The 21911-nt window shown below is 37.5% G+C and overlaps 1 protein-coding gene across 8 annotated transcripts in view; it reads left to right on the top strand.

The window, feature by feature from the left end:
- Positions 1-8271: 8271 nt before the first annotated feature.
- The window catches only part of DYNC1I2 (dynein cytoplasmic 1 intermediate chain 2), a 52494-nt gene continuing 38854 nt past the window's right edge, over positions 8272-21911 (top strand). For 7 of the 8 annotated variants that reach the window (XM_007121842.3, XM_028479061.2, XM_028479062.1 and 4 more), the window contains exons 1-3: positions 8519-8674; positions 9743-9859; positions 12156-12273. In XM_007121842.3, coding sequence (XP_007121904.1) covers positions 9752-9859; positions 12156-12273 — 226 coding nt within the window. In that variant the 5' untranslated portion in view covers positions 8519-8674; positions 9743-9751. Of the gene's footprint in view, positions 8429-8518; positions 8675-9742; positions 9860-12155; positions 12274-21911 lie in introns of those variants that run through there. The other variant, XM_007121843.4, reaches the window with a different exon arrangement.

A 21911-nucleotide genomic window follows, 5' to 3' on the forward strand; every position in this document is an offset into this window, starting at 1 on the left:
CCCCACCCAGACCATGATATGGAACATGACCAGCACACCACAGACCTCCCCATTTCTCCTTCAAATCAATACCCCCATACCTCATAGCTACTCTTCTGACTTATATCATGAGGTTAGTTTTTCCTGCTTTAAACTTTCATATAAATGAAATCTTCCAGTGTGTTCAATATGTTACTTATATAAAATTTTCTAAAGGTTGGCATATTGAGTTCAAGTGTAATTCTAGATATGAGTGTGTTCAGCAAATGCAGTTTTTATCTATTTTACTTTCTCTTACAAACTATTCTGAGAAGTTTTATTTATTTATTTATTTATTTATTTAGATGTGGACCATTTTCAAAGTCTTTATTGAATTTGTTACAATATTGCTTCGTTTTATGTTTTGGTTTTTTGGCCACGAGATGTGTGGGATCTTAGCTCCCCGACCAGGGATCGAACCTGCACCCCCTGCATTGGAACGCAAAGTCTTAACCACTGGACCACCAGGGAAGTCCCATCTGAGAAGTTTTAAAATGCAAGCTCCCTCTCTCTCTCCCCAAAACAAAAAACCCCTTCAGTACTAATGCTTACTATGATTCCTCCTCAATCCTGCCAATTTAAGAAGTAGGAATGGCATGGTGGTTTGAACTAAATAATATCTGGAGAACTGACCTTTTCTCAGACATTACAGTCTTTCTAATCAATGCTGATAATGAGTTTTTAAAAAGTGTTAAAAATGAAACGAAATAAAAACTTGTGTGGGGTATTTTTTGTTATTACACATTTACTTTTTTTTTTTTAATTCAAATGGGCCACAGGACAAAGTCTTCGTTTTATCCTAGATCCCAAGACCTCTAAGCCTCTTCTCTAGAGACATTCATTATCACTCACTTCTTGTGTATCCTTGCAAAAATAGTACACACAGATATGTTTCTTGATTTTTACAGAAATGGAATAAGTCTATGCAAATTATTCTGTACCTTACTTTTTTCAGTTATAAATTATAATGGAGGTCATTTGCCATCAGCATGTAGAGAACTACCATGCTAATTTTAAAGGTTTCATGGTACTGCATTCTATGGCTATACCTTTATTTACTTAATCAGATTTTAGAATTTGAAAAACAGATATGCATCCCTGTTTGGCCAGTGATTCTTTAACCACAATGAGAGAGAAATTTCAGGACACTAAGATATAGAAACCAGTTAAAGGGTTTCACATATTTTTTATTCCCTATTAAGTGGATGGAAATTCCAAACAATATCTAGGTATTTCCCACACCTCTTTCAGCTCCCTACCTGAAAGCAAGAGTCTTCAGTTCCTCCAGCCCAGAGCTGACATATTTCCCTGGGTGAGTAGGTTTCCCATGGTCTTAGAGAGACCAGACTCCACAGAATAATCTTGGCTACTCTTCCAAAGAAAGGAGGAGATATTCTGACCTTGTAAAAAAGCAGTAGTTTCAAGACTGAAAGTTTTTCCCCTTAGGGAACAAGGCAAGGGTGCTCTGTTTCATCACTTTTATTCAACATTATATCGGAAGTTCTAGCCAGAGAAATTAGGCAAGAAAAAGAAATAAACTATATCTAAACTGGAAAGGAAGAAGTAAAACTATCTCTATTCACAGGTGACATAATCTTTTTTTAAAAAGTAAATTTATTTATTTAATTTATTTATTTTTGGCTGCATTGGGTCTTCGTTGCTGCGCGTGGGCTTTCTCTAGTTGTGGCGAGCGGGGTCTACTCTTCGTTGCGGTGCATGGTCTTCTCATTGCAGTGGCTTCTCTTGTTGTGGAGCACGGGCTCTAGGCATGCGGGCTTCAGTAGTTGTGGCATGTGGGCTCAGTAGTTGTGGCTCGCAGGCTCTAGAGCGCAGGCTCTAGAGCACAGGCTCAGTAATTGTGGTGCATGGGCTTAGTTGCTCCATGGCATGTGGGATCTTCCCGGACCAGGGTTCGAACCTGTGTCCCCTACATTGGCAGGCAGATTCTTAACCACTGCGCCACCAGGGAGGCCCATAATCTTATAATATATATAGAAAATACTAAAGAATCTACAAAAAAGCTGTTAGAGCAAATAAATGAATCCAGCAAAGTTTTAGTATACAAGATGAACACACAAAACTCAGTTGTATTTTTATACACTAGCAATGAACAATCCAAAAAGGAAATTAAAAAACCAATATATTTACAATAACGTAAAAAAGAATTAAATACTTAGGTAAAATTTAACCAAGGAGGGCAAGACCTGTACACTGAAAACCAAGAAAAAAAAATTACTCAAAGAGATTAAAGAAGGACTAAATCAATGGAAAGATAATCTGTGGTCACAGATGGGAAGACTTGGTATTAAGATGGCAGTACTCTCTGGAGAATTTTTATCATAAATTGGTGTTTAATTTTGTCAAAATCTTTTTCTGCATCTATTGAGATGATCATATGGTTTTTATTCTTCAATTTGTTAATATGGTGTATCACACTAATTGATTTGCGTATATTGAAAAATCCTTGCATCCCTGGGATAAATTCCACTTGATCACGGTGTATGATCCTTTTAATGTGTTGTTGGATTTGGTTTGCTAGTATTTTGTTGAGGATTTTTGTGTCTATGTTCATCAGTGATACTGGCCTGTAATTTTCTTTTTTTGTGGTATCTTTGTCTGATTTTGGTATCAGGGTGATGGTGGCTTCATAGAATGAGTTTGGGAGTGTTCCTTCCTCTGTGATATTTTTGGAAGAGTAGTTTCAGAAGGATAGGTGTTAACTCTTCTCTAAATGTTTGAGAGAATTCTCCTGTGAAGCCATCTGGTCCTGGACTTTTGTCTGTTGCAAGTTTTTTAATCACAGTTTCCATTTCAGTACTTGTGGTTGGTCTGTTCATATTTTCTATTTCTTCTTGGTTCAGTCTTGGGAGATTGTACCTTTCTGAGAATTTGTCCATTTTTTCCAGGTTGTCCATTTTATTGGTATATAGTTGCTTGTAGTAGTCTCTTATGAGTCTTTGTATTTCTGTGGTGTCCATTGTAACTTCTCCTTTTTCGTTTCTAATTTTATTGATTTGAGCCCTCTCCCTCTTTTTCTTGATGAGTCTGGCTAAAGGTTTAAAAGTTTAAAAAAAAATGGCAATACTCCCCAAAGCGATATACAGATTCAATACAATCCCTACCAAAACCCCAATGTCCTTTTTGTGTGGGAATAAAAATATCCTTCCTAAAATTCATATGGAATTTCAAGGGACTCCAAATAGCCAAAACAATCTCAAAAAAGAACAAAGTGGGAGGTCTCACACTTCCTGATTTCAAAACATACTACAAAGCCACAGGAACACTTCCATGACTCCAAAAGTTTCCTTTTGCCTCCTTGGCAGTTAGTCACTCTCTCCATCCCAGCCCAGGCAACCCCTGATTTGCTTTTTGTCATCGTCTAGGATTCTGCCTTGTTTAGAATTTCATAGAAATGCGATCAGTACATAGTCATTTATGTCTGACTTCTTTTACTTAGCATGATGTTTTCAAGATTCACTCATGCCGTTGTGTATATGAGTAGTTCATTCCTCTCTGTTGCTGAGTAGTATTCCACAGTATGAATATATTACAATTTTATCCATTCACCAGTTGGTGGATATTTGGGTTATTTTCAGGATTGATTTTTTTGTTGTTTTGTTTTTTGTTTTGTACAGTTATATTCAGCTGTGTCAAGTTCTGGATTTCTTTTCATTTATCATGTTTGCAACTAATTGGAATTCTTGAATCTGTGGAATGGTGATTTTCACCAGTTGTGGAAAATTGTCTTTACATCTGAAATTGCCTCTGCTCTACTCTCTCTCCCCTTCCCTTCTAGAACTTTATGACATGCTTATTAGACCTACTTCTCCTATCCACCATGATTCTAAATCTTTCTAACATACTACCTTTTTTTCTCTCCAAATTGCATTCTGGATGGTTTCTTTTGTATTATCTTCCAATACACAAATTTTCTCTTCTTGACCTGTTCCTAATATTTCTAGGACCCTGGGAAAGGGTACAAATGGAAGGTAACATACTATATAAATATATTTAAAAGTTAGCAATCAAGCTAATAAAGTATTAAATAAAATAGATTCCATCCTCTGATCTTGACAAAGACCAAGTTTGAATTTAAAATTCTTGGATAACTAGAGCTCTGCCCTATAATATAGTGGCATAGGGAGAGCTAACTCCTAACTGTTAACCCCAAACCTCTGTCTTCTCTCCTCAGCTCCATTCCACACTGCAAGGGACATCAAATGTACACATTTAGACACCCAATTTACAAATCCTAATTCCATCCATAGTCCCATGAGAGCCATTTCCTGGCCACCCCCTGAGGGCACAGTCTACTCTCAGGGGGAGAGACCTAAGGAAGAGGTCTGCATGAGGAACTGGAAGCAGGCTTGGGGCCATCTGAACTGGGAATTTCAGGGCCCCTGGTGGCAGAAGTATGATCCAGAAGGGGGCATATAGATCCTGTGTGACTTACCATATCCTTAGCCATGCAGATTTTTTGGATGAAGGCTTGCACATTCTCCAAAGTATAGTGTCCAATGCTATGTAAGGGCAATACTGCTCTCTTTAGCTATGTTTAACTCATCTATTGAGTTTTAAATTTCAGTTATTACATTATTGATTTCTAGAAGTTCCAGTTGGTTCTTTTAATAATCTTCTGTTTTACTCATATTTTAAGTTCCTTCTTTAATTTTTTTCAACATGTTAACCTTACTTATTTTATATTCTGTGTCTGATAATTCCAATATCTGAAGTCCTTGTGGGTCTTATTCTGCTATCTGTTGTTTTAGTTGGTTGGCTCTTGCTTTTGGTGCCTTCTTTCTTCATGTGTTTTGTGATTTTTGAGCTCAAATTTCTTAAAATTTGTCTGTGTAGAATTCTCCAAAGCCTGGAATAAGCATGGATTTCTATAAAAAAGATTCATGTTTCCTTCTCCTAGGCACCTGAGTACATGACAAGTCTGGGACATCTGTAAACAAAATTTTCCATCTGTGTTTTTACGAACCATCCAAGTACTGACATTTCAGGCTGAAAATCCACATGAAGGCCCATTTGTGACTACACATTCTCAGAGAATTGCCTCTTTATTCCCACCCCCCTCAGTGGCAAAGTTGTTGGGCAGTCCTTCAGGAGTAGGAGTGGATTTCTTATATCAAGGATGTGTTTGGAGGTTTCTTTTTAAAATCCCAGTCTAGAGTAGGCCTTGGGCTTTGTCTTTTGTGATCTGACCCCTACAGGGCTGTGAAAATTCACAAGGTTAGGTAAATGCCCTCAAGGTTCCTACCTTCTTTTATCCTAAGTATTCTTTACTGTCTTGCCAGCTTCTTGAAGCAAGAAGGAAGGTATTGGGCTTCCCTGGTGGCGCAGTGGTTAAGAATCCACCTGCCAGTGCAAGGGACACGGGTTCGAGCCCTGGTCCAGGAAGATCCCACATTCCTCAGAGCAACTAAGCCCATGAGCCACAACTACTGAGCCTGCGCTCTAGAGCCCACGAGCCACAAGTACTGAGCCCACGTGCCTAGAGCCCATGCTCCACAAGAAAAGCCACAACAATGAGAAGCCAGCGCAGCACAACGAAGAGTAGCCCCAACTAGAGAAAGCCCGTACGCAGCAACGAAAACTCAATGCGGCCAAAAATAAATAAATGAAATAAATAAATTTTTTAAAAAATTAAAGAAAGAAGGAAGGTGTTTTATCCTCATTTTTAGTTGTTTTCAGTGGGAAGGTCAGTTGGGGTACTAGTCTGCTTTATTGCTGTAAAAGTCTTACACAATGTTAATATTTCTTTAATCTATTTTGCTTAATCCCCACTGCTAATGCATTGGCTCATACACATGTAATTTCTGGTTCCATCCAAAAGCCTTCCAACTGCATTCCCTGCTTCTAGTCTCTACTCTGCCTGTTCTCTCCATATCCCATCCTTCCAACCAAGCAGGATCAATAAGGGTCTCAGCAAGAAACAGAGTTCACTCAAATAGTTCAAATGAAGGTCTTTTAATGAAAGGATCAGTTGCAGAGGGGCTAGCAGAGGTAAGGAAGCGAATAAGAGTTGATAAACACTTAGAGACAGAGGAGAAGATAAAGAGACAATGAGAGAAGATAAAGTTTCCAGAACCCAGTGAAAGGCAGAGCCATAGAGGAGGGGCCACCTGGCAGGAGTTGTAGTCATGGAGGGATGAAGCTACTGCTAGAGATATAACATCAAAGGAGAGAAGGAGTGGGGAAGAGGTGCCAATTTCACTTTCCATCTGCCTTCTGATAACCTTACCTAAGCCTCACTTTCATTAAACCCAACCTCAAAGAAGATGAGGTCAACCCCCAGAGGCATGAGCTTGGCAGAGAAGGGCAGGAAATGAGTCCAAGGGCCAAATAGAAAATACCAGCACACCAGTCTTTCCTCAGACACTTCAAAAGGTCAGTTGTCTAATATGCTAAACTTATCATACCATTCTCCTGCTTAAAATCTATCAGTGGATTCACATCATCTTCAGGACTAAATCTAAACTGGAATATGTGACTTCATCCCTGCCCATGGCTTCATTTCCCCAGTTTTTGTCTTAGCCTACAGCCATTCTGAATTATTTCCAGATTCTCCAGTAGTCCCTGATCTCATACCTCCTCTGTACATTGGCCATATTCCTTCCTCTTCCTAAGGCAACCTTATGCATCTACTTAGCTTGGCAAACTTCTACTTAACCTTCCAGAATCAAAGACTTAGCTCTGGAATCACCTCCTCCTGAAAATTTTATTTTTCAGAGTTTTTCCATCACTTCCCTACTTAATCCCATCATAATACTTAGTTGAACTGAGTGTCCCGACTGTCCCTCCCCCTTAAGAACAGAGATATGCATTTTAGCTCTTACCGTTCCTGGCACACAGTAGGTAATCAATAACAATTCTTCAAATTAATAAATGAAAACTAAATATTAGGAAAAAAGAAAGAAAACAAAAAGGGAGTATAGTTATAAAGCTCTTTGAAATTTTAGGTTATGGGGGAAAGTCTTGGAATTGAAGGATTTCCTTTCTCAAATTTATTTCTGAGATATTTATCTTGTATATCGGCAGAGCAAGACAAGGAAAAGACTAGACACAGGCCCAAGGACTTAGATTTTGAATCCTAGGATTACTCCGAGACTTGGGCAATGTCCTTCTAGAATATAAGAAAGACATTGCTTTGGTGTCAATGCTTTAAACTCTTTAAATAAAATTTTTAAAAATGTGTATCAATCCACACATTTCTGGTATATTCATATTCCAATAACTTTTGCTTTCTTTGTATATTAAAAAAATCTAAAACTGCAGAAACCTTCTTGTTTGGTTTAGATTCCAATAGTATGAAATGCTTTCTTTTAAAAAATTCTTTGAGAGAAAACCCAAACGCTACCTACCACACTGCAACAAAACACTGAGGAATTATTTGCTATGCTGATTAACATATTCTTATTGATTCATTGATTGCAACAGTTATCATTTTATTTGCAGGCTCAAATAAATATTCCATGTGTACATGGAATATTTAAAGAAACCTAAATTTAAAGAAATTTGGGAGGAAATACAGGAATCAGAGGTTTTCTTGCTAATTTTCATAACTGTAACACCCCAACTAAGCAAGTTTACAACCACAAACACTAGTGAAAACTGAGTAAAGACTTACAAATCTCTTTCTAATTAAACAATTTCTCACATTTTTTTTTTTTTTTTTTTTTGTGGTACGCGGGCCTCTCACTGCTGTGGCCTCTCCTGTTGCGGAGCACAGGCTCCGGACGCGCAGGCTCGAACCCGTGTCCCCTGCATCAGCAGGCGGATTCTCAACCAATGTGCCACCAGGGAAGCCCTCTCACATTTTTTTGACAGATGAGGCTACACTATATTTTCAAAATTTAGATTTTTTATTCTAGATTTTGCTTAAACCTCTATAAGGCGTTTTTTTTCTAATACTGGTATAAATATCCTAGAACGTGTTCGCCAAATGTTCAGTGTAATACATAGGTTCACCACTTGAAAATAACACGTCTTAAACATTCGGCCAATGTTGAGTCAAAGATTTTAAGATATAACACATAACAATATTGTGAGCAATGACCAGCGGACAAGACTACATTAAGGAGAACTGCTGGAAGCTTCTCTTTGGAATCTTGAAGGAAGGCCTCAAAGTGGGAAATCGAAAGACTAGGGAATACTACATGTCCCACCATACTTTGAGACTACCGTTGACCACAACTCCCAGAGTGCATTGCTCGCCGTACGCAGGTTTTCCTTGTAGCTGGGACTTGTAGTTCTGCCTGGTCGAGTCAATCCTTAAGGCGAGGTGGTTGTTTGCTTACCCAGCCCCAGGCTATTAGGCTTACTCTTACAGGTTTTGGCAAAGCGGAAACACTTCGGGACCCTGGGCGGATTCTTTGTCTCATCTCTCGGCTTCTGCTTTACACAGGTAAGTCACGGAGGGGCTACAGTTCCCCGCAGCAGGGCCCCTCCCTTTCTTTCTGGGAGCGACCTCGTTGTGGTGAAGCCATTTGTCCCTCAGCTCTCGCCGTAGCAGCCGCCGCCCATCCCTCTTTGTGTGCTTGGGGAAGCCGCGGAGCTAGTGGCCGCCACTGTTGCCTTTGGGGGCAAAGGAGAGGGACGTTACTGGGAAGTTGCTGGCAGGCGGACTCTTCCCCATCCCACCACCTGACAGGTGGGTTGACTGTCCTTTCCTTTAGGCCCTTCTGTCTGCTGTGTCTCACGTCGGGACTCAAAGGGCGGCTTGGCAGTTACTGCTGGCAGCGCCGCCCGGGCCGGGCTTCGGGAAGGAGAAGCGGGGAGAGCCAGGTGCGATGACTCAGGGAGGCCAGGGGAGACGAGTCCACTCCCTTCCCTTCTGGACCCTCCGGAGGTGCCCCGAGGAGCCTCGAGGCTAGTTCGAGGCCTCCTCCCCTGGACCTATCCTGCACCGCTCCCTCTTGGCCGTGACCCCAGGGGAGAAGTAACTCCTTTTCGCCTTGCTCCATTTTATAAATAAAAGTCGCTATTACTTGCGTTGACAGCGTTTTCCTTTACTTGGTGTGTGTTGGAAAGTACCGGAATGCGGAGGTTGTAGCACAAAATTCCTGAGACTTTCTCTTCCTTGGAGTTTTAAGAAAGTGAACGCGTCATTCATGGAGGCTCCGGCCTCTAGGAGGTTGAGCGGACCTGTCAGCTGTATGTAGTTATCCGGTCAGACTTTGTTGTTGGGCTTTGACTAAAAACGTACTTACTTTAAGTATACTTAATAGTTATTGATGGTAATATTTGTGTTTTGCTTCTTTTTAATATTACTATTACATGGTAGTTTTAGAATTTATGGGAATTTTCTGTGTGACCGCCTCTTTTATCAAATTTCTAGGAATGAATGCAAAACTCTGATAGCAGATTTGATCTGTGTCATATAGCTTAGCTTATAATGCCAACCCGTGTCCTCTAAGAGCCAGAGACATTGTGTTGAATTGGAGCATGTGAACATTAAAGAGCTTACTGGTGCTAGTTACTATGCTCAATTCTGGGTATTTATTTCTTATATACATTTGTTTATATTGATAATTTTTTTCAGGTCTTAGTAATATATATGCTTCCGTTATTTTAAAAGTAGAGTTTATATGTTCTCTTTAGATAGCATTGAACTACATGGCCTCTCGAGACAGTTCTCTTCTTGAAAGACTAATTTTTTAAAAAAATTGCTGCTTTTACCAATGTAATGATGATTGTAAATGATTATATGCTTCTTAAGGTCGCAAACATGTCTGACAAAAGTGAATTAAAGGCAGAGTTGGAACGTAAGAAGCAGCGGTTGGCTCAAATAAGAGAGGAAAAGAAGAGGAAAGAAGAAGAAAGGAAAAAAAAAGAAGTATGTTTGATTTTTTAAAAGATAAATAATTGGATTTTAAGTACTCATACCTTTATGCAATACTTTCAGAATAGTTAAAATTTCAGCAGTTGTGACTGCAAATATAGCACTTTAGGTGAAAAGTTCAATATGCATATTTAGTCTTCTAGGGATATGTTTATTATATAAAGTAAGGGGCATCTGCCTTGTAATAGCCCATAAAACATGGCACATACATCATAACTTAGTTTGGACTTTGAACTTATCTGAATATTTTACTCGTATAGAATAGATTATTAATTGATTAGGGGTTTATTTAATTGATCGTATCTCCTTTATCATGAGTTAGTTATTGAAGTATCTTTACCAGGTCGTGGGTTTGATACTATCGTAAAGGTGGACTAGGTACTTACATCTTCTGATTTTTGGCATCACCATTTTATCATGTATGGCAAATATACAGTGACCCTGAGCTGGAGATATTTTACTTTCTCCTGTATTGAAATGTACATTTATATCTATGGAAACTGTTTAGGCAGATTTGTATACTTTTATCATAGATGTTTTAAATGACCAGTGTTCAGATAGATTGTTCTCAGTGTGACAGTACCAAGTTTTTCTGTGTGATAGCCTAAACAATAGCCAAGACTTCTAGGAATCTCTTAGGGAAAAAGAAAAACCAAAGGTACAATGTATGTGCAGCATTGCTATGATACTGTAAAGGCCTGTACTTGAAGAATTTTCTAGTTTTCTGAACCTTTTTGTGATCCATTATTATTAGAGGGTTGGACCTTTAAGTTCTCTATTTGATTAAAAGCTAACTGATAGAAGCATGAGTCAGACTGGCAGAACCATTCCAAACTATTATGTGTAGCCTTAAACCCTTCAGGGCTGAGGGCAAATTTGGTTTTTGTTTTCTAAAGATGGCCATAGGTGGCCCTAAGGGATGTCTATTACATGCTTTATATCTGGTTTAAAGGTTATCAAACATTACCAGAGACATTACAATTATAATACTATTAAACAGTGAGTCTACTAATATATTGTTATATACAGGTAAAGTGTCTACTTGATAATATAGTTTGGCTGTTTTGATGAAATTTTCTGATGACTTCTTTAAGTTAAAATGGTATCAGAATATTATGACTAACAAAATTTACTGCAGACGATTGTATGAGTAATAATTGTCTAGCTGAAATAGACTTTTGAGGTGTATATATAAAACTTTTTCCTTGAAGGCTTAAATTTCACTTGAGATGTTTTGGATGATCTGAGAGTACTGAGGCTTATCTAGTTTAACTGGAAGATTTTGCTAAAACTATAAATGGCTGAAATAAACGTTGGCAAAAATTTCAATAACAAAAAATGTTTTGTGCTATGCAAGAGTAAATTTTAATTTTACCAAACCAAACTGTGTGTTTATCATCATAAAAATAAGACCTATAGTTTATAAAATAAAAACAAAACCTGTCTCCAGATGAATTTTTGACAAACATCCTTTACATAAAGTTGAATAAATACACTGAAGACTTCAAAAAGAAGTTTGAGGTACTTGTACTTCTTCAACGATTCAGATTGTTCATTTGCTTAAAATTTGTTATCTCTTAAATGATTCAGTCTTTTTTTTTTTTCTTCATAGTGTTGTGGTATTTATGTATTTATGAGATTTCCACAATTCCTGACCATGGATAGCAATTTCATATTGTAAATAAATAGAAATTGACTGTACTTTTTGAATTTATCTGTTCAGAACATTTTTGTGAGAACTCCTTGATTACATATAAAAATGGATCAATTTAGGGATTCCCTGGTGGCACAGTGGTTAAGAATCTGCCTGCCAATGCAGGGGACATGGGTTCGAGCCCTAGTCTGGGAAGATCCCACATGCCGCGGAGCAACTAAGCCCGTGCGCCACAACTACTGAGCCTGCGCTCTAGAGCCTGCGAGCCACAACTACTGAGCCCACGTGCCACAACTACTGAAGCCCACGTGCCTAGAGCCCGTACTCTGCAACAAGAGAAGCCACCGCAATGAGAAGCCCGCCCACCGCAACAAAGACCCAGTGCAGCCAAAATAAATAAATAAAATAAATTTAAAAGATTTTTTTAAAGGATCAATTTAATACGTATCATTTGGAGATTCTTACTAAAACTCTATTGAGAATGATTTTCATATAATGACTATAATGTGTATTCAAAACTAAGTCCACCTCCAGAAGTATACAGTATTAGCATGTTATTTAAAAAATTTATATTTTTTGCAAACAGAAATGTTTCATACCATATGTAAACTTAAATTTTTAACTTAAAAAATTTAGACTGATCAGAAGAAGGAAGCAGCTGCTCCTGTGCAAGAAGAATCAGATCTTGAAAAAAAAAGAAGAGAAGCTGAAGCATTGCTTCAAAGCATGGGGCTAACTCCAGAATCCCCCATTGGTAAGGATAAGAATATATCCATTTATAAGAGATAGGCATATATCTTATTCAGCCCAGACATACGTGAGATGAGTTGATTTAATGTATTTTGTATATTTTTCTTATTTGTGCCTCTTAAAAATCATTAATCTTATAATTTATTTGGAATTGACTTTTTTCAGATGTGCTAATATATGGTGATTTGGTTTGTTCAGAAGAGCTGCAAGACTATATTTATTAACATAAACCAATTGACTTTTCTTGTTAAATCAGTAATTTATTTCAACAAACATTTGTTGAACAAGTTATCTGTGCCATACTCTGTTAAGCTCAAAAATGACTGTGATTACTGATCTTAACTCTATAATCCTTTCTATAGGTTGAAGAGAGGTATAGTGAATCAAAGTTCTAAAAGTATATCAATATTCAAAGGTATAGGAGTGGAAGGAGAAGCTTATAGCCTTCTGCTCTCAATGCTAATAAGGGAAATAATATTTGTAGCTTATTTTGGCAGCAGTTTGACTTATTCTTGTTCTTTTTCCGGGCTGTTCACTTTAAAGCAATACTAGACCAAAAAGCTAAAATAATAGAGGTATTGAGGACAATCTGGTTACATATAAGAAAGCATTAAATGCTTACTTAAAATAATTCTGAGCTGGGTGCTGTTACATAGTATTTTAGTTTGACATGGCCTTTGTCATTTAAGGACCTAAAATTTCAGGGTTAGTTGGTGAGCTAATTCCATCTAGTCCAGGGGACAAATACCAGAAGTAGTATCTGCTGTATGCCTATTGTGAACTGCAATATAACTGTCTTAGAGCTACAATTTCTAAAAGGTTTCAAGATGAAAAAGCTGGTTACTTTCATGGTCGGCTTCATTGTTATTTCTTTCAGCTTATTTGCCTTTTCCTATTGGTAAAATTTGAAGACTGAAGTACTTTAATTTTTATGTCTTTATTTAATAAGCTTCCGTGGCATATTGCAATTTTAAAAGTAAATGAATTAGAACACTTTTATCTTGTTAAAAAAAAATACCGTAGTAACTAAACCAGGTTGCTTGTTAGCTATATAGTCCTTTTTAAAAAAATAAATTTATTTATTTATTTTATTTTTGGCTGCGTTGGGTCTTCGTTGCTGTGCGCGGGCTTTTCTCTGGTTGTGGCGAGTGGGCGCTACTCTTCGTTGCGCTGCACGGGCTTCTCATTGCGGTGGCTTCTCTTGTTGCAGAGCACGGGCTCTAGGCACGCGGGCTTCAGTAGTTGTGGCACGCGGGCTCAGTAGTTGTGGCTCACAGGCTCTAGAGTACAGGCTCAGTAGTTGTGGCACATGGGCTTAGTTGCTCCATGGCATGTGGGATCTTACTGGGCCAGGGATCGAACCCTTGTCCCCTGCATTGGCAGGCAGATTCTTAACCACTGTGCCACCAGGGAAGCCCAGCTATATAGTCTTTAAGTGATCATTTTTTTCTGAGCCTTTAGCTTTGTTTTTTTCCTGTAGGATTTTTTTTTCCTTTTCTATTCTTTTTAGGACTTCAGTTTCACTAAATTCACTTGCTCAGATTTCTCAGTTTATGGCTCACCTCCATCACCTGTTCTTGAAAGACTGTTCTTTAGGGGGGGGTGTGGGGGGGGGTGGGGGGGGGTGTGTGTGGTGTGTGTGTGTGTTTCTCCCTCATTTCCCATCTCCAATTCCATTGTCCTTTCCAGTCTTGCATTAAGTACCCATTCTTGGATTTTTAACATACGTCCTTTTGATCTGTCCAACGTGTTGACATTTTTTAAGATTTCGTATATCTAAGTGTGTATGTTTTATGTACATAAATGGCATTGTACTGTATGTCTCACTCTGTTTTTTCCTTTTTTTCAAGCAGCATTGTATTTGAGGTTTACCCATGTTGTTACATATAGATCTAGTTATTCACTTCTGACTGGTACATAATATTCTGTCATATACTACATTTTACTTATCTGTTCCCCAGTGATAGGCACTTAGATTGCTTCTGTCTCCTTGCTTTGCTATCCCAAGCAACACTGCAAAGAATATATTCTTTTCCCTTGAAAGGACTGTGGAAGAGTTTCTCTGGAATGTATGCTGAGGAATTGACTTGCTATGTTATTGTGTGTAAGCTGACTTACATTTATTAGGTTCTACATACCACTCTCAAGAATGACTATAAGTTTACGCTCCTGCTACCAGTGTATGAGAAAGTAACTGTTTCACTATATACACATAACTTGATATTATCCAACTTTTTAATTTTTGTCTACTTGATGAGTGCAAAGTAGTATGTCAAAATGTCGTAATATACATTTATCTGTTTACAGTGAGATTGAACATTTCTTCATATATCTATTTACCATTCATATTTTCCCTTCTACAAATTGCATGTTCATATCCTTTGCCCATTTACTTTTAGGGTTCTTTACCTTGCTGTAGGAGTTCCTTGTATACTTAAGGGAGGACTTCTTTGTCTGTTTTAGTCTTTTAAAAAATACCTTCTCCTAGTCTATCATCTACTAACTGTTCATAGTATTTTTTTGTTAATTTTTGTTGGAGCATAGTTGATTTAAAATGTTGTGTTAGTTGCTGCTGTACAGCAAAGTGAATCAGTTACGCATATATATATATATCCACTCTTTTATAGATTCTTTTCCCGTATAGGTCATTACAGAGTATTGAGAAGAGTTCCCTGTGCTATAGAGTAGGCCCGTATTAGTTATCTATTTTATATACAGTAGTGTGTATGTGTCAATCCCAATCTCCCAATTTATCCTTCCCCTTTCCTCCCCCGCCACCCCCTGGCCCCAGTAACCATAAGTTTGTTTTCTACTTCTGTGACTCTATTTCTGTTTTGTAAATAAGTTCATTTGTACCATTTTTTTTTAGATTCTACATATAAGCAATATCATATGATATTTGTCTTTGTCTGACTTCATTCAGTATGACAATCTCTAGGTCCATCCATGTTGCTGCAAATGACATTATTTTGTTCTTTTTTATGGCTAAGTAATATTCCATTGTATGTATGTACCACATCTTCTTTATCCATTCCTCTGTCAATGGACATTTAGGTTGCTTCCATCATAGTATCTTCTATTGAACAGAATCCTTCATTTTGATATGTTCACATCCTTTATTTTGATAGTGGTCAGATCTACCACTTATAACCGTTTTTTTTTTTTCTTTTTTGGTTTTCTTTGAAAAGAAGTCCTTTCCACTTTGAGGATACAAATATATTCTCCTACATTTTCTTTATTATTTTAGCCTTCACCTTTAGATATTTGTGTTATATTTTTGAATATAATATGTGGTAGGGATCCAGCCTAATTTTTCTCCATATAGTTCCCTAATTTTCTCAGTACCATTTGTTAAATAGTCCATCTTTCCTGCACTGATAATCTGATGCCAACTTTGTCATTCAGTCAGTTCTCATATATTCATGGGCATTTCTGGGCTCTGTATGTTCACTGTTGACCCATTTGTCTGATTCTATACTATTAACACACAGTTTTAATTACTGTGGCTTTATATTAGTATATTCTAATTTCTTTTGTAGAGAATGGCCTCTTCTTTTTTCATCTTTTTCAAAATGGCTAGAGCTTCACAAAATTTTTCTTCCCCTCCAAAAAAATTATTTTCTTAAGTTTCCCCTGAAAACCTTCCTGCACTATATGTTGCATTTAGTTGTATGTTTTTAGTCTTTCTAAATCTAGAAGGTCCTCCACACACATACTCCTTTTTGCCCCATGTCGTCGACTGGTTGAGGAGAGTGGGCCAATTGGTCTCTAGAATGTCTCACCTCTTGGGTTTTTCTGAGGGTTTTCTCACATTTAAGCTTTTGTTCCTCTTTCCTTTATATTTCCTCTAAACTGGAAATTAGATTTTAAAAACTTGATTAGCTTCAGGCTGAACATCTTTGGCAAGAAGATCTCATAGATGATTCTGTGTACTTCATATTGTATCACATCAGTAGCACATATTGTCTGGGTTGTTATCAGTGACGTCAAGATTGATCGCTGGGTTACAGTTGTGACAGCCAGGCTTCTCCATTGTAGTTACTTTTTTTCCCTTTGGACTAGCAAGTAATATCTGGAGGTGATACTTTGGTACCATGGAAATATTCATTTCTCTGTCAACTTTTAACCAAGTAGTTTTAACACTTATTGATGAATCTTTTCTATCAGTTATTTAATTAGGAGTTGCAAAATTATTTTTATAATTCCATCATTCCTCTACATTTATTGACTGAAATTCTTCTGTAAAGGGGAGGTTTCCCTCAGTAACTAGGGCTATTTGGTTACCCTGAATGCATTTCCTGTTAGAAAAGCAAAAAACATACTTAATTTTTTCACTTTAGTTACTAATAGTCATATGCAGGTGTGGCAGATGAATTTTTCCATGTATATAAAGAGTAGATTATGTAATATTTTATTTAGGGTTTTTGTATATATGCTCATAAATGAATTTGCCTATAATTTTCTTGTGCTGTTCATGTTCAGTGGCCACCATGGTTATGGTTTTAAAATAAATTGGATAGCTTTCTCTTTTGCTATTTTGTAGAACAGTTGTAAAGATAGATATTACCTGTTCCTTAAACACTTGGTGGAAGTCAACTGTAAAACTGCCTCAGATTATGCTTTTTTTCCCCAGAGGATAGTGGAGAGCAGGAGTTACTCACCATTTCAAGTTTTTCTAATGGTTATAGTCCATTCAAGTTTTCTTTTTTTGTATCGGTTTGATATTTTTTTCAAACAATAATAAACGTTTGTTATCTCTCACAGTTTCTGTCAGTCAGGAATTTGGCAGTAGCTTAGCTCAGTGGTTCTGGCTCAGGGTCTCTCATGGGGCTGAAGTCAAGATGTCAGTCAGAGCTGTAGTCATCTGAAGGCTTGATTGGGGCTTGAGGATTTGCTTTACCGGCCATGTGATTTGCTCAGTCACATGGCCAGCAGGTTGGTGTTGGTTGTTAGTGGGAGACCTGAATTCCTATCCATGTGGGCCATTCCATAGAACTAACTGCTTGAGTGTCCTTGCAGCATGTCAGCTGGCTTCTCCCAATGTGAGCAATCCAAAGACAAAGAGAGCTGGAAGGAAGCTATCCTTTTATCCTTACCCTTGGAAGTCAGAGGACATTGCTTCTGCCACATTCTGTCTATGGGAAGAGAGTCACTAAGTCCAGCCCACATTCACAAAAAATTTCGACATCCTTTAAAATCACCAAAATATGTATGACAGACTCATAGGTCTCCTAATATTTTGAGATAATCAAATGCTTTTTTTTCCCTTTTGATGTATTAATATGATAATTTATATTGGTAGGTTTTCAAAGCATGCTTACATTCTGGAATAAACCCATTTTAGTAATGAGAATATTTTTCTTCTATATTGCTAATATTTTATTTAGGAGTTCTTCATCTATACTCATAAGAGACTCAGACCTATAGTTTTTTTCCTTTTACTGTATTTTGTGTGGTTTTATTATAATGGTTATAGTAGTCTCATGAAATGAGTTGTGCAGTTTTCCACCTTCTGTTTTCTCACAGATGTCTAAAGATCTTTCCAGTATTTATTTAAAATTAGGCCTGGAGAATACAGGATACAGGTGAAGGCAGTGGCTATCAAACTTTCTTGACAGTAACAATAAAAATACATTTTTTTTTTTTTTTTTTTGTGGTATGCGGGCCTCCCTCTGTTGTGGCCTCTCCCGTTGCGGAGCGCAGCCTCCGGACGCGCAGGCTCAGCGGCCATGGCTCACGGGCCCAGCCGCTCCGCGGCATGTGGGATCCTCCCAGACCAGGGCGCGAACCCGGTTCCCGTGCATCGGCAGGCGGACGCGCAACCACTGCGCCACCAGGGAAACCCAAAATACATTTTATATCATGACCCAGGATTGATACTTGTTTTTCTTTTCACTACAAATGTATTTATTAAATATTTTTAAATTGTAGAAGTTAGTATAAAAACACCACTAAAATATTCAAGAGGATTTATTAAAAGCATCAGTCTGGTTTTACCTAAAATGGACTTTTTCCCTTTTTAAAAAAAATTCTGCTGAAAAGAATTCGTTTTTTAAAAAAGAGACAGCTAATAAAACCTCTCTTAGCTTCTCTTTGCTGGTAGATTCTTATTTATTTGATCATTTGATTGTTTTTGTCAGAGATCCTTGAGAGCAGGGACAGTATATTACAGTTTTATCCCTGGTGTCCAGCACAGACTAGACACTTAAATGTTTGTTCAATTATTATTAGGTCATGTGTCTTTCCACCTGGTAAGACCAAATAAAAGCCATCTGCTTTAAAAGCAGTAACAACAAAATCTTGTTTAAATTTCAGGAAAATGCATAGTGGAAATTGAAATTTGAATATTTCACAAAAGAAGTATGACTTGATTTTTTTTTTTTTAACAAAATTTAAGTGGCCAGTCTTCAGAAAGTTAATTTTAGGCACAACTTTCAAGACATGTTTTATCAAATGTGGAGTTAGTAAACACTTATGATCAAAAAATAAATAAATAAAGTGAATCTCTTTTTGTATGTGTAACTACTGTTTTAACCATCTTGTAAAGAGATGAAAACAGATTTTGTCAATTACTCTATAGCCTGAGTGTGTATCAGTAGGGCACAGTACATCGATTAGTGTGATAATCAGTTTTTTAAATTAGCAATAAACAAAAGAAGTTCAGTAGTCAAAATAAGTATTGCTTCATTTATTTCCCTCCCTTGTAACTTTTGAATATTTTAAATCTGAGTTTTCTAGTTTTATTGAGAAATAATTGACATACATCACCGTGTAAGCTTAAGGTGTACAGCATGATGGTTTAATTTATATATATAGTGAAATGATTACCACAGTAGGTTTGGTTAACATCCATCATCTCATAGATACAATAAAAAGAAAAGAAAAATAATTTCTCCTTGTGAGGAGAACTCTTAGGATCTGCTCTCTTAAAATTTCCTATATATCATACAACAGTGTTAACTCTAGTCATCATGTTGTACATCACATCCCTAGCACTTATTTCTCTAACTAGTAAGTCTGATTTTTAGATAGAATGATTTCCATGTTATCAAGTCATTTTTTCAAGTTTAGCCTAATTTTAAGAACAGTTCCTTATAGTATTTTAATGCTATAAAATTTTATTTTTATTAATTTCTTTAAAAAAATTTATCTGATGCTCTGAATTACATTGAAGAGAATAAAGGAAACATTTAGGGGAGGTAAGGGGAGGATATTTAAAGTTATCAGGAGAAGGGGTCATATGAAAGGGAGAAATTAATATTTCAGAGAATTAAGGGTTTTTGTTTTGTTTTGGTTTGGTTTTTTTGTGGTATGCGGGCCTCTCACTGTTGTGGCCTCTCCCGTTGCGGAGCACAGGCTCTGGACGCACAGGCTCAGCGGCTATGGCTCACGGGCCTATCCGCTCCGCGGCATGTGGGATCTTCCCGGACCGGAGCACGAACCCGTGTCCCCTGCATCGGCAGGCGGACTCTCAACCACTGCGCCACCAGGGAAGCCCTTAAGTGTTTTTTAATTGAATTTTATTTATTTTTTTATACAGCAGGTTATTAGTTATCCATTTTTTAAAAAAATTTATTTATTTATTTATGGCTGTGTTGGGTCTTCGTTTCTGTGCAAGGGCTTTCTCTAGTTGTGCGAGCGGGGGCCACTCTTCATCGCGGCGCGCGGGCCTCTCACTATCGCGGCCTCTCTTGTTGTGGAGCACAGGCTCCAGACGTGCAGGCTCCGTAATTGTGGCTCACGGGCCCAGTTGCTCCGCGGCATGTGGGATCTTCCCAGACCAGGGCTTGAACCTGTGTCCCCTGTATTGGTAGGCAGATTCTCAACCACTGCGCCACCAGGGAAGCCCTAGTTATCCATTTTATACATATTAGTGTATACATGTCAATCCCAATCTCCCAATTCATCACACCACCACCATCTGTCCCCCTCGCCACTTTCCCCCCTGGTGTCCATACGTTTGTTCTCTACATCTGTGTCAGAGAATTAAGGTTTAAAGCATCATCTTTCAGGACAAAAAGAGTAAGTATGAAAACTTAAACAGATATATAAATGTTAATATTCCAGCCTAGGAGCACTTGTATCCACAAGAGGGCATTACTGTGTAACTCGGACTGTGTTTGAGTGCTGAGTATCATAGATAGATGAGCTACAATAGGCCGCACAACTTTTGGTTATCTCAGAAGCTCTCTCTTCCCATATGTGCTCTGCCAGTACTCCCACTCCCTACATTTACTTTCTTTGGCTGTCCACCTTTTCTAGGTTCTTCTTCCTGGCAAGAGCCCCTACTTGCTAGAGACTTTTTTCTACTTAAAAAGTAATTGAGCTGTGCACCATCCTTGTTCATCTCTGAGACTTCAGTATAGTTCTGAGTGGTTGACTCAAACTTAACTCTGGTTTCTAAATCTAGGTGCATTCCCAGGTCCTTTGTGGTCTTAAAATTTCTAGTTGTTCCTTCACAGGCCAAATGGCAGTAGTGTTAATTTTATATCCTTGGGAGGCCAAGATCTAAGCTAGCAGGAAAGGCCTTCTTGGTTCTTGGTTGTCTTTTTGTCGTAAAGAATCAGAGTCACAGCCTTTCAGTATTACTTGCATGATCAGTGAATGCCATGGTGTAGATCTGTCTTTCAGTTTACTCTACATTTCTTGCTTGGTTTTCTAAGAAAGAAATAGGTATCTTTGCTGTAAACTTCTAAGAAGTTTAAAAACATTCACATGATTAACTCATATATGTTAATATTAAATCTTTTATTTTGTACCATTTTTAAAGCCTTGTTTTAGGCTATTTTATATACAGAACTGTGGAGTAAAGGTAATCTGATTGAATCACTGTTCTTACTATGCAAATCATATCTCAGATATTTGGCAAAAGCTAATTAATAATAGCTTATGTTATTTCTAAAGCTGATTGTACTCCTAAACCATCTTTAAAACTGAACTCTAGAATTAAGCCCTTTCTGAGAATTGAGAGACTATGAGTTATTTAGTTTTTTTTTTAACCTCCCTGAATGCATGCTTTTATTCATTTTGGGGGGTCGTTTATTGGAGTCTGGGAATATAGTGACATTGCCTTATTGTGCAATTACTGTATTTCTTTGATTTTTCTAGACTAATTGGGTTAAAAATATGGTAGTCACCAAATAACGCTACCTTTCCCTTTTTTCCTATTAACATTCCTCCTTTTTCAGTGATAGTAATTTTCTTTTTCTCGGTTTGTCCCTTCTGCGGTATAGATTATTTATTATTGAAAGATGAATTTGGTGGGCCAGATAATAACATTGAGTCCTTAATGAGTCTCTTATCAGCTGGCTTGAAAACTATCTTTGGTTGAAAGAATACAGTTCTGGGGTGGAGATTTTTACCTAATTACAAATTTGAAGTTATGGTGATTTATCTTGCTTCTGGCTGAGAAACTGTGATAATTTGGTTGCATCACCCGTGTAATTTATTTTTTATTTCTGAAACTTTTATTTGAGAATTGGCTAGTTTAGTGTATTTATGTATGTATAATTACTATTTAACCTGTTTTCCTAAAGGATTTGAGGTAACATATTTTTCTTTTAATGTAGTCTTAACCAGTTAAGATACTGGTGATGAACGTATTGAGTGTAATCATAGATATTTGAAGTCACCAAAAGGGGG

Source organism: Physeter macrocephalus, chromosome 2 (assembly GCF_002837175.3).
Source record: "Physeter macrocephalus isolate SW-GA chromosome 2, ASM283717v5, whole genome shotgun sequence".
Classification (NCBI taxonomy): domain Eukaryota; kingdom Metazoa; phylum Chordata; class Mammalia; order Artiodactyla; family Physeteridae; genus Physeter; species Physeter macrocephalus.